The 12,162-nt window shown below is 62.7% G+C and overlaps 2 protein-coding genes across 3 annotated transcripts in view; both read left to right on the forward strand.

Annotated features, from left to right (window-relative positions):
• The first annotated feature begins 287 nt into the window (after positions 1-287).
• Positions 288-4,593, forward strand: CCDC106 (coiled-coil domain containing 106). Of its 2 annotated transcripts, XM_024117622.3 has the most exons (6): positions 288-377; positions 1,007-1,085; positions 1,223-1,330; positions 1,417-1,593; positions 2,695-2,907; positions 3,420-4,593. In XM_024117622.3, exons 2-6 carry the CDS (start codon positions 1,052-1,054, stop codon positions 3,734-3,736), a joined length of 849 nt encoding a protein of 282 aa, XP_023973390.1. In that variant the 5' UTR covers positions 288-377; positions 1,007-1,051; the 3' UTR covers positions 3,737-4,593. The 2 variants fall into 2 exon arrangements, with proteins under 2 accessions (XP_023973390.1, XP_007103285.1); XM_007103223.4 differs by lacking the exon at positions 288-377 and having other exon boundaries at positions 474-1,085.
• A 307-nt stretch (positions 4,594-4,900) lies between these two features.
• Positions 4,901-12,162, forward strand: part of U2AF2 (U2 small nuclear RNA auxiliary factor 2) — a gene marked incomplete at its 3' end in the record, with an annotated part of 13,825 nt that continues 6,563 nt past the window's right edge. Inside the window, exons 1-5 of the mRNA XM_028486268.2 lie at positions 4,901-5,933; positions 9,731-9,866; positions 10,473-10,517; positions 10,811-10,914; positions 11,241-11,392. Coding sequence (XP_028342069.1) covers positions 5,885-5,933; positions 9,731-9,866; positions 10,473-10,517; positions 10,811-10,914; positions 11,241-11,392 — 486 coding nt within the window. The remainder of the gene's footprint in view (positions 5,934-9,730; positions 9,867-10,472; positions 10,518-10,810; positions 10,915-11,240; positions 11,393-12,162) is intronic.

A 12,162-nucleotide genomic window follows, 5' to 3' on the forward strand; every position in this document is an offset into this window, starting at 1 on the left:
GGGGACCCCCGGAGCTGCCAGCTCTCCAGGAATTGGGAAATTCGTGACGTTCCCTGCCCAGGATTCGCCGAGGGCGGGGGAGTGCTGCAAGGGGCCATCGCGCAAGTGCGGCCTCGGCCTCCGCCGCAAACGGCCGGCCTCACCTGGGGCCGGGGACTCCGGGAGGAGGCACGCCAACTGGCGCACCGGGCGGTCCTGGCGTCCCTGCCTTTCCCATCGCCCGGCTCCGAGACTCGCCGCCTCTGCCGCCCCGCCCGCGGGTGTGCGGTCGCTTCCCTCCGCTCCCCGTTATTCTTTGCAGACGCTCCCCGGCGCCGGGCATGGGCGCCGCCGCCGCCGCCGCAGCCGTCGGTCCTCGGGCCGGATTCCGCGCGCGGGTGGGTGAGCGTGGGGCCCCGGCCAGTCCGACCCCGGGCACCTGCGGGCCGCGGGGGTGGTGCTGGCTGCGTCGGCACCTGCGGCCAGGTGCATCCCCCGCTGAGACCACTTGCCACGGTCGCTCCCCCTCCCACCCGCGGGACAAAGGGCGGGGGCGGGGGCGCATCCCCACTCACGACCTTCCCCCGCACTGCGCACGCGCCCAGCTCCCCAACTGGTGCCAGGCCTTGATCGCCCACGCGAGTGCGTGGGGTGCCCGGGGGTGGGGAGGCGCGGCTCGTGGCTTGGGCCCCCACCCTGCGCCTGGAAGTTGGGGCACACTCTCCCTCCCCCGCACCTCTCACTTCTTTGGCCCAGAGGCGACCTGTGGTGAGGGTCTGTCCTATTTCGGCCAGGATGTGCCTGCTCTGTCGACCCCACCGGTCCTTCTTCTTCCAGCACCCTCGTTCTCTAGAGTCTAGGAGTTTGTAACCCCAGGGGTCCTCCCTCAGTCCTGAGGGGTCTGGGTCCCCTCCTCCATCAGACCCGGGAGTCCTGGCCCTCCCGCAGTCGTGAGCCCCAGCTCCCCCGGGATGTCCCCGAGGAGTCCGTCTGTGTTCCTTCATCTGTGGCTGCTGTTTCTGTCCAGTGCCCCTGAGGCTCTCAGCTGCTGGGGTCCACAGGAGGCCGCAACATGAATGAGCGAAACATTAGCCGGAGGAGGACAGGTGAGGAACTGGACCCTGCTCCACCCCACAGCTGCTGCCCGTTGTCCCTGCCCTTTTCTCTCCAGGGCTGCGTGGTCGGAGGCTGGTCCGAGGCTCCTTGGGACTTCCCTGGGGTGACCCCGGCCTCTTTTTTCCAGTGAAGAAGGACAATGAGGCCTTCGAGATTTCCATCCCCTTCGACGAGACGCCCCACCTAGACTCACAGATCTTTTACAGTCTGAGCCCCTCTCAGGGAAACTTCGAGGGTGAGTTGGTTGAAGGGGGACTTGAGTCAGGCGGGGGTGCAGGGCCCTGAGGCCTGGGGTCGACCAGGGTCCTCTGCTGTCCCTAGAGCCTCCGGAGGCTGCGTCCCCGACTGTGGCCCTGATGAACGGTGTCAGGGCCCAGCTGCACATGGCCCTGGAGAGGAACTCATGGCTGCAGAAGCGCATTGAGGATCTGGAGGAGGAGAGGGACTTCTTGCGGTGTCAGCTGGACAAGTTCATCTCCTCTGCCCGCATGGATGCAGGTGAGGCCGCCAGTCCCCTCCCCATCTCCCTCCTAGGTCCCGGCACCCAGCTTCGCCCTCCTCAGGGACACAGGACCCTTCTCACCCACACTCATCCTCTGGTGGCACAGGGGGACCTGTCATTTTTGTCCGCTCCTTGCACCTGTGGCCATCTGGGACTCCAAGCCCAGCTTCCTTCCTGCTTGAGTCCTTCTGCTGACGGACAGGACGCTGTGCCCTGCTCGTCCACGTATTCTGAACACTGCCCCATCTCCTTCCCTTATAAGGCTTTTCTCTGACACATCTTTAGCTGCGTTTTGGTGGATCCAGCCTCTCCTCTCCCCTTCCTGCCGTTCAGCCCCAGGCTGGCTCCCTCAAAAGCTTCCGCTTCCCTCTCTGTGAAGTCAGCTGAAAGTCTGGGCAAGGGGCCTGTGTTTTTTCAACACCTACTTTACTGAGGACCCCTCGGCTCTTGAGCCACCTCTAGCCTGGGTTGCTGGGGCCTCCCACCATCCACCCATGCTGACGGGAACCTACCAAGGATGGTCAGGCCCAGGGGCTTCTGGATTTACTCGGTGGGAACCCCAACACTGGACCTGCAAACCCACCCTTCCGAGGACCCTGCATCAGAACACCCCCCCACCCCCGCTTCCTCTGTCTGGGTGAGGGTGGGCGCCTGCCTTTCCCAGCACACTAGACCCAGAGACTAAGGTTTCCCTCCGGCTCTGAACTCCCACCCCCCACCCAGGCCTTGCCTGCCTCCCCGCTTATAGAGGCCTCACTGGGTCCCCAGGACACCCCTCCTCCACCGTGGGAACCCCATGAAGTCACAGACTCTCCCGAGGTCCCCGGGACTGTCTTGGTCCACTGGACCCCTCGCCACCAAGTTGAGGAGTGAGCATCCTCAGCCCAGGCCCCACCCCACAGAGATGTGGGGTCTCTGTACCCAAATCCCAGCTGCTTGTGGAACTTCAGCATCTGTAGTGCACACTTCCTGCCTGTCCCCTCCTTGGGGACCCCTTCCTGGGGACCCGTGTGACGTGCTGTCCCCCACCTGGCCGACTCCTCCTCCCTCCTGCGCCTGAAGTTCACGCATGCGCGTGTCTCCTCTCACCTCTCCAGAGGACCACTGCCGGCTGAAGCCTGGGCCCCGGCGGGTTGAGGGTGACGGCAGAGGCGGGGCTGGGGGCGAGGCCTCAGACCCCGAGTCGGCTGCCTCCTCGCTCAGCGGAGCATCTGCACAAGGCAGTAACGGGGAGAGGAAGAGGCAGAAGCAGAAAGGGGGCACTGGCCGGAGGCGCTTCGGGAAGCCCAAGGCCCGGGAGAGGCAGCGGGGTAAGCGAGGCACAGGGGGTGGGGGGGGTCTCTGGGGCTCTGGGCCGGGGACTTGCTGTGTGACCTCCAAGGAGCTCCCCCTTGTCCTCCCAAGCCTTGGTCTCCCCATCAGCAAACAGACCAGACCTGGTTGTCTGTCCCGGCCTCCACGTGTGCTCCTGGTTTACAATCTGTGTCCACCCTCACAGCCGCCTGGGGCTTGACCTTCCTGAGCCTCGGGATCCTGTCAGTATCAGGGGAGGGGGCGATGGCCCAGGTGGGCTGGGAACTCCACCCTTGAACCCACTCCCGCCTTCATTTTTCCTCCTCATCCCCCTCCCTGGGCTTGCCTTCTCTGCTTTTCCTCTGGTCCGACTTCTGTCTCCATTTCTTCCGCCTCTTGTAACTCCCGCTGCTTTTCCTCGTTCTCTGTTTTGTTCTCCTGATCTTCCGGCTTCCCCTTCCCACTTCCTCTCTCTGCCCCCCCCCGCCCCCCAATGCCTCTCTCTCGCTCTCTCCCCTCGGCCCTGCAGTGAAGGACGCCGACGGTGTGCTCTGCCGCTACAAGAAGATCCTGGGCACCTTCCAGAAGCTGAAGAGCATGTCTCGGGCCTTCGAGCACCACCGAGTGGACCGCAACACGGTGGCGCTGACCACGCCCATCGCGGAGCTGCTGATCGTGGCCCCCGAGAAGCTGGCGGAGGTGGGCGAGTTCGACCCCTCCAAGGAGCGTCTGCTCGAGTACTCGCGCCGCTGCTTCCTGGCCCTGGACGATGAGACCCTCAAGAAGGTGCAGGCCCTCAAGAAGAGCAAGCTGCTGCTTCCCATCACTTACCGCTTCAAGCGGTGATCCCGCCCCACCTGGCCCGGGACACGCCCCCGGCCCCTCTTTCCCTCCCCCTCCGCCCTCCCGGCACTGGTCAAGCGTGTGTAGGAGTGGTGGACCCTCCTGCGGACCGCCACCCCCTCCCCGGGTCCCCTGATCCGCCCCTTTGCCTCTCTCATTCCTAGCATCCTCCCCCTCCTCCGCATTTACTGGGGTGGGGGCGGTCCAAGAACTACTGTCCAGGGGCCGGTTTCTGCCCTTTCCTAAACACTGGCACCCCCTCCCACCTGAGCGGCACCGTCCTGCCGTCACCCGGCCCTTGCTCCTGGGAAAACTGCGGGACTGCGGGGCGAGGGCACTGTACATACCCCGTTGCCGCCCCCAGCCCCGAGGAGAGGCTGGCCCACCTGCCCGCCCTGCAAGGAGCTCCCCAACCGAGTTCCGGGACCGCTCCGAGTCCACGTGAGACAGAGAGTTATTAAGAGAATTTAAATTAAAAAGAGATGATAAAATTTGGAATAAACTAGGCCCTGGCCTTTTCCTGGGAGGGGGTGGCCGTTGCCGCGAAGACGGTGACGGAGGCTCTGAGGGGTTCCGGGGCACGAACAGTCAGGCGGGAAACGGGGAGGTTGGGGAGACAGGGTGTGATTAGCTCCCCGGGGGCAGGGGTGGGAGGGGAGAAGGAGCTGTGCCCTGGGGCAGAGCTCCGGAAAAAAGGCGTGAGCACTACCCGCTGGGCTACTTGGACTAGAGGCACGGCGGCAGGAGGCGGGACTCAAACCTCTGGCGGAGGCGGCCAACGAGGGGAACGGGGAATCTCTGAGCGTAGGCTTCCGCCAGGAGGCGGTAAAGCGAAATTATCGGCCTCCCGGAAGTGTCCGCTACGTCGCCTGCTGCGCCTGCACGGCAGTGTGGTGGTGGTGGTGGTGGTGGGGGGGGGGGGGGGCCGCGCGCTGGGGGGGGTGGGGGGGCCGCGCGCTTGTGCGGTTGCCACGGCAACCAGGAGAGGGCGGCCTTGCTTAACGGTCGGGAATGCAGTACCTTCCCTGGAGGAAGGGAAAGACTCGCGCACGCGCTCTGGGGGCTCGGGAAGCGGGCCCCCTTCCGGAACAGCTGAGAAACCTCGCCTCAGACCGGCTTCTACGCAGGCGCAGAAGCCCACCTCGCGCCCCGCCTCTTCCCCCTTGCGCAAGCGCACAAAGCCGCTCTGGCAACGCTCCGCAGCGGCCGCGCGCACCCTTCACCCCGCTGGCTGATTTTGTCTCGCGCAACCTTCTTAGGCCCTCCGCAAGATCAGCCCTTCTTTTCCTCCCCTTTCCCCACCCGGAGAGCCAGGTTCCGAGAGCCGGGACCCTGCCCCTTTTCCGTTTCCCTTCCCCTGACCCACCTCTCCTCTGTCCTCCCTCCCTTTTCGGTTCCCGGAGCCGGAAGGAGCCGAAGTGCCGACGGAAAAAGTCGAAGCTGCCTCCCGTGAGTGAAGCCTTCCCGAAGCGGTGGCGGAAGGAGCCGAAGTTCTCCGAGAGGGGAGGAGGGTGCTCCTGGAATCTCCGGAAAGAGCCGAAGTTTGGAAACGAGCTTAATCTCTGGCTGGGTCCGAGGGCGAACTCCGGAAACCTTCGGAAAGTGACGAAGTCCTGGACGGTTAGGATTGTCGGAAGTAGCCGATTGCTTGGACAGGGCCGGCGGAGAAGAGCGGGGAGAATCTGCGCAAGCAGTCAAAGACTGGGCCAATTTGAATTTTCGGAAGAAGCCGAATTCTTAGAGGGGGCTGGGTGCAGAGGAACGCGAGGATCTACGGAAACATCCGAACGTTGAAGAGCTAATATCCGAAAAGTTACGAAAACCTGGGAAGGCGGCGAAACCATCGCTTCGGGTGTTTTCGGAAGCAGCCGTAGCTGCTGCTCCCGAGGCTTTCGTCTACGGTCCGGAAATAGCCGACGCGTTTCGGAGCCAGGCCCGAGGGGGGAGGGGCACCTCGCGGGCGCGCAGGCGGGGAGAGGGGCGGAGCCGGGGCGGGGCGGGCGGCCCGGGCTTGATTAGGTAGGAGGCGGTGGAGCGCCGGCGGCGGCCGGAAGTAGCCGAAGCAAGCAGCGGAAGTAGCCGAAGCGGCCGGAGCGGGCGCGCGGCAAGGCGAGGCGAGAGCTGCACAGGGCCCTACGCGGCCGCCTCAGCATGTCGGACTTCGACGAGTTCGAGCGACAGCTCAACGAGAATAAGCAAGGTGAGGGCGCCGGGGGCGCGGGACGGCGGGCGGGGCGACTCTTGGCTTCCCTCCGTGTCCCCCGCCATTTTCCTCCTTGCTTCCCCCTCCTCTCAGGGCCGCGCGGCGCCCCCCCCCCCACCAAGTCCCGCGGCGCGCGCCCCGTTCACGTGACCTCCCGGCGTGCCACCGCGCATGAGGGGAGGGGAGGGAGCGGCGGGCGCAGGCCCGGACGCATGCGCTCCTTTTTCCGCGCCCCACGTGGTCCCCGGCACGCGCGGCGGGCTCGCCAGGCTCTCCGGGTGTCCCCTCGGGGACTTAGGTTTTTTTAATCTGGAAAGGAGATTATATAGATTCGGTCTCGCCACCCCTCCTTTTCTCCCGCTGCCTTGGCACTTCCGCTTCCGGCCGGGCCCGCGGCCCGGGTCTCCACGCCCCCTTTGTTCCAAAATGGCCGTTGTGGGCCCTTCTTCACGTGGGCGCGGGCCGGGCCGCGCCGGGGGGGGCGCTTGTAGCACCGCCGCCCTTTGCGCCTAGTCCTGCGGACCGGCCGCCGGTGTCACGCCTGGCCGCTGCCGTGGGGCGCCAGGGTCGGCGCTTGTGGAAGAGGCCGCATTGTGCGTGCTCTGTGTTCCTCCCGCACGCCTGTACCCCTTCTTCGGGGCTCTGGCTCTCCCGGCGATCACAGTGCGGAATGTTTGCGTCCCATCGCTCCTCTAGCTAGAGAGACAAACCCTTCGTCCTGTAGGATCGCAGCTCGGGACACCTAGACTCAGCCTCGTAAATCTCAGCGTGGAGGGGAGGAGACTGAGGCTGAGCGAGTAGGGGGACCTGGTTCAGTCGGGAGGGTGGGAGGCACGTCCCCCTCGGGTGACGCCGAGTCCAAGCACGGGGCCGTGGTAATGCTGATTACTTTGGGGACCCCAAGAACGTTAGCACTGAAAGAGGCGTTAGATAGTTAACAGGTTTCTCTTGTCTTTTTCCGATTTGAGAGTAAGTTTAGGCCGAGGGAATGTGGTAGGTTTGAGGCTTAAGTTGCCCGTATTCGGAGGGCCCCATGGGGCGCTAGGATTCCCCTTTCGGCCCAGCCTAGAGTGGGGTAGGGGGTGGCTGGATTAGGAGACAAGTCACGTTTCGGGGTGCCCACGGGGTGTCTGTACGTACATGATGTACCGCTTTACAGCACAGGCTTTGGAGGTGAGCAGATCTGGATTCTAGTACCTATTTCATTGATCAGTAGCTGTGTGCTTATTTTTTGTGTGTGTGTAGGATGACCTTTTTTGTTTGTTTTTGTCGTTGGGATGTTGGAATAAACAGGGATGATAGGAATGATAGTTGCAGGTAAACTTTGAGCATGTGTCAGGCACTTTGCTAAGCTCTGCTGCACGGTTTTTCTAAGTGGATCTTGTAACAGCCCTATGAGGCTGAAGGGATTTCCTGCCCTTTGCGGAGGAGGAAACACGCTCAGAAAGTAAAAACTTTCCCACGTTTCAGCTGATCAGAGGCAGAACTGAGATTAAACGGGGCAACATATGTAAAGTGTGTGGCATGGGGGTTGGCATACGTTAAGTGCCCAATTAGTGATATTTTTTATTGTGAAATAATTCCTAGTGTAATTTCTTACTTAGGGAGGAAGTACAGAGGCAGGTTTTCAGCTCACTCAGAGATGGTGTTAGAGATGGGGAAGGGCAGGGAAAGTTGCTTTCCAAATGTCCTTCTGCCAGGTCCCACACCTGGTGGTAAGCATGAGTCTCATTTAAAGAAGAGAGAAATGAGGTTTAAAGGCTTGGTTGCTGTTGCACGGTTTTATGCAGAAAAGCTGAAACCGATCCTGAGTCTGCCTGGCTGCAAAGCCATGTTCCACTAGGCTGGAAAGCCAAGTGGAGCTGGTGGAGCCTTCCTTGGGGTACTTGCAGGTGTGCTGCCTGCTTTCTCCCTGGGTGTCCCCACTGGTACTGGGAGGCCAGGCCCTCAGCCGGGGCACGTCCCTTGGGTTGGTGGAGTTGTTCCCACAACAAGGTGGCCACAGCATTTGAGCAACCGTAGCTCCCTTTTCTGGTCTGATCCGTGCTGTATCAGTGGGTGTGTTGGGGGCGGGCGCTACTCTTGCCTCAGGGGGGAGCTTTGCCCATGTGTTGCTCTGCCCGTGGGTCTTTGTGCCTGTGGGTCTTTGTCTCTGCGGTCCCGCTTCCTCCAAGTGTCAGTCTGCGTCTTCAGGGAATTAATTTCCTTTTCTGTGTCCCAGGCACCCAGCAGGTGCCACTGCTTCCTCTGTGTTCGTCGCTCTCTCCCTGCTTGTCTGTTTTAGAGCCTAAGCCGCAGGAGAGGGTCTCCTGCTCGCAGCCTGCCCATCTCACAAGTGTGGAGCCAGAGGCCCAAAGCCTCTGGCCAGGGCTCCTCCCCGGGCCCAGGGCCATGACTCTGTGCTTACCTCTGGCTTCACACTGCTTGCCCGTTCCCTTCTGTCCTCTCCAGGTGCCAGTTTTCAATTTATTTTTTATGTTTAGTTTTTTCATCTTCGAGGAGGCAATCCCACTGTCGTTAGTGGTTCCAGGCCCCAGAGTGTTTAAGGAGTACTGTCCGCTGCTTAGTTGCCTTAGCTGACGTTTCAGGGTTCACATTCAGGCTTCACCATTTCCATGCTTTTTGGCCATGGGCAAGTCACGTGATCTCCCTGAGCCTTAGGTTTCTCATTCTTACGTGAGCAAGGTCCCCTCCCCAGTGTCTTCCCAAAGTAACAGTAAGGATCGAGTGCAAGTAAAACTAGCACAGGATATGGTTTTAGGCGGCATCCCAACGTTTGCTACAACGTTTTTTTCGTTTTAAGGTGCAGGTTTATCTTGTTGTAGTGAAGTCCGTGGCATTCTCTTATTATCTCCATTCCCCCCCCCCGCCCCCCAGCCCCGTCCCCAGACACGTGGTAAAGTTAACACGTGTTTGAGGGGTAGTCGAGGATAGTTGAGGAATCAGTGGCATCTTCGAACCGAGGAAATAGAGTACAAACAGCGTGGTGCAGGAACTGCACCTCTTTCAGAAGGGGAGAGGTCTGTTGGGAGCCGAGGTTTCTGTGCCTTGCTGGCAAGGCTGTGCTCTGTTCCTAGGCGCCGCCCCCGAGGTGAGTGGGGGGAGGTTGAAGGCGCCAAGGAGAACTCTGGAGAAAGCCCCCACCCCAGCTCCTGCTGTCCTTGGCTCTGAGGGAGTGTGGGAATGGGGGATAGTGGGCGGGCACCTCCCCCCCACCCAGATTCTGAAAGACGCGCCTTCCTGGAGGAGGGTGTCCTGCATTGTTCAGCTGGTGGGGTGGGGATGGGTTGGGTTTCCCTGCTTCTCGGTGAAGCGGGTCCTGCCTGGCACCTGACCCGGGGGCCTGATGGTGGGGCTGTGGGGGCCAGCTGGTTGAGGAGGTCTCCTGAGGGGTTGCTGGGTCCCTTCAGGAAAACATCATTGGGTCTCTTGATTCCCCAGCCTCTAGCCCTGCCCCTCTCAGGGACGACCCTGGGGTCAGGCCCCTCAGCCCTCGAGGGGGACCAGGAGCCAGCCTCCTCTGTCTTCTCTGGCTCCCCAGCTCCTCCTGAGCATCCTCAGGTACCTTACACCCCGGGGGCACTTCCAGGCCCTGTCCCCTCAGGTAACCAGCTCCCGCCCCGGTCCCGAGGGTCTTTGGACTCGCGTGTGGACCTAGGAAGCCTGCTCTCCCTTCCTCCATCAAGCCCCTTCCCCGTGGGGGTGGCCTCCCTGGGGCTGGGGCGAAGCCACCAGTGCGTGGGTGGGCCGGGCCGTGGCCTCCCTCAGCTCATCCTCTCCCCCGCCTTGCCCAGAGCGTGACAAGGAGAACCGGCACCGGAAGCGCAGCCACAGCCGCTCTCGAAGCCGGGACCGCAAGCGCCGCAGCCGCAGCCGGGACCGGCGCAACCGGGACCAGCGCAGCGCCTCCCGGGACAGGCGGCGCCGAAGGTACCAGGGCGGGGAGCGGGCGGCTGCGTCCCGGGCTCCGGGGCTCCTCTCCGCGTGGACCTGGGGGAGGCGCTGCTGCTCATCTGTCTGAATCAGTTTCTTCACTGTTCCTGGGGTTTCCTTCAGTTTATGCTGGGTCGCTGGTGCAGCAGGTTCTCTATGTCCAAGGCGAGTCTGGTGACAGGGAGCCGCTCTGTCTGTCCCTTGGTGAGGGGCTCCCTCCCCTTCCCGGCCCTCTTGTGCCCACTGTGCGGGTCTCCGGGGTGCCGCCCTGGGAGGGGGACGGCGGTTTCCACTCTAACGCCTCTTCCCTCCCCAGGCTCCCCTCTGTCCTCTCTGCCCCTTGGGTGAGGAAGGGCGGGATAGGTGGAAGTCCTGCCTCCTCCCACCTCAGTCTCTCCAGCTAGAAAGTGGTCTGTCTGGCCCTTCCTCTTGCTTGGGGGTGGGGGGCGTGGGGGAAGTGGCAGGGCCGAGGGGCTTTGCTCGCTGCTTGTTCACCTCGGCCCTGCCCCAGCCCTGGGCTCAGCGGCCTTGGGGAGTGTGGTGTGTGGGGAAGACGAGGGTCCCCAGTCACCCCTCCCCACACCTTTCCCTCCCACCCCCCAGCAAACCTTTGACCAGAGGCGCTAAAGAGGAGCACGGTGGATTGATGTGAGCTTCTCTTCCTGCCCCTTCCACCCTGACGTCCGTTCCCTTCGCCTCCCCCCCCCCGCTGTGCACCCTCCCCTGTCCTCGTCCAGCCCCGGCCCGAGCACTGGGAAGAGCCCACCTGCCTTGCAATAGCACCCTCCCCGGGCCTGGGCACGGCCCTGACCCGGATCCTCTCCCTCCTGGAGAGAGCCGAGCTGGGCGGGGGAGCCGAGGGGAACCTGGGGGGACTTGCAGGCCCACCTTTGGTCAGACTGAGGTCGCCCTGCCCCGCTCTCCCCTCCCCCCTCCCCCAGTCGTTCCCCCCGCCACGAGAAGAAGAAGAAGGTCCGTAAATATTGGGACGTGCCACCGCCCGGCTTCGAGCACATCACCCCCATGCAGTACAAGGCCATGCAAGGTAGGCTCCGGCTGCCGCCCCGCACCCGCTGGTCCTCTGGCCCCCTCACCCTCTCGTGAGCTGGAGTGGTTGTATACTGGGGTGGTCAGGAAGCAGAGCCTCGGTTTTGGGGGGTGACCGATGGGGTTTGCACCCTGGGTTTTCTGGCTTCTGCCTTTTGAAGCCCCTTGACAGCAGCCCCTACTGTTGAAGTTGACAGCAGGGGTGAAGCTGTCAACAGACTGGTTTCGCAGAGGCGGTGGTTGCCCATGTCTGGGAGGGCACTGCTGCTGAGCTGGTCCACGGGCGCCCTGACGTCCTCTAATCCCCGTCTCTTCCTTTTGAAGCTGCCGGGCAGATTCCAGCCACCGCCCTTCTCCCCACCATGACCCCTGACGGTCTGGCTGTGACCCCGACGCCGGTGCCCGTGGTCGGTAGCCAGATGACCAGACAGGCCCGGCGCCTCTATGTGGGCAACATCCCCTTCGGCATCACTGAGGTACTGCCTTCCCCCTGCCCTCCCCCTGCCCCTGCCTCTCCCTGTCCCCCCACCTGTTCCTCCCCTTCCCTCCATTCCATCCCCCAACCTGCACGGGTGAGACTCTGCTCCTGCAAGACCCCCCGGCCCCCTCCCAGACGGACCGATGGAGTTGAGCCAGCCAGGGGCCGGGCTGGGGGTGGCCCTCTCCCTCCCTCCTTTCCCTCTCCCGTCTCCCTTTCCCAACCTCCTCCAGCAACCCAGAGAGCAGGCACACACGTAACGTACCTACGAATCCACGAATCCGAATCCGTGTGGAGAGAGACAGAGAGGGAGACTCGGACACGCACACATGCACATGCACACGCACACGCACGCTCCCCCTCAGTGTTTCTGACACGCCTCTTGTTCTCTGCCGCCTGTGTCCCCCATCCTCTCCCCACATCCCTCCCATGGTCGCTGTTCTTTTATTTTTGATCGCCCCGACCTCCCCCCACCTTCCCCACCGCTCCTCTCCCCTTCCCCTCTCCCCCACCCCTTCCCGTGGCACCCCCTGAGAATCCCGAGATCAAAGAGTTGTTTCCATTTCTCTTTAAAGTGAAATATTGTGGGGCTGAGATCCCTCGTAGCAACAAAAAGTTTGCTACCGTCGTCGAAGGCAAGTAAGGTCCATTCTGACTTTCTCAACCTGCACTTTGCTACATTTGATAAACCAGCCCCCGGACTCCAGGGCCAGATTCCTCCACATCACTCTTTTCTCCTCCCCTCCCGCCCGCCCTTCCCCCGCCCCC

This window comes from Physeter macrocephalus, unplaced genomic scaffold (assembly GCF_002837175.3).
Source record: "Physeter macrocephalus isolate SW-GA unplaced genomic scaffold, ASM283717v5 random_772, whole genome shotgun sequence".
NCBI lineage: Eukaryota > Metazoa > Chordata > Mammalia > Artiodactyla > Physeteridae > Physeter > Physeter macrocephalus.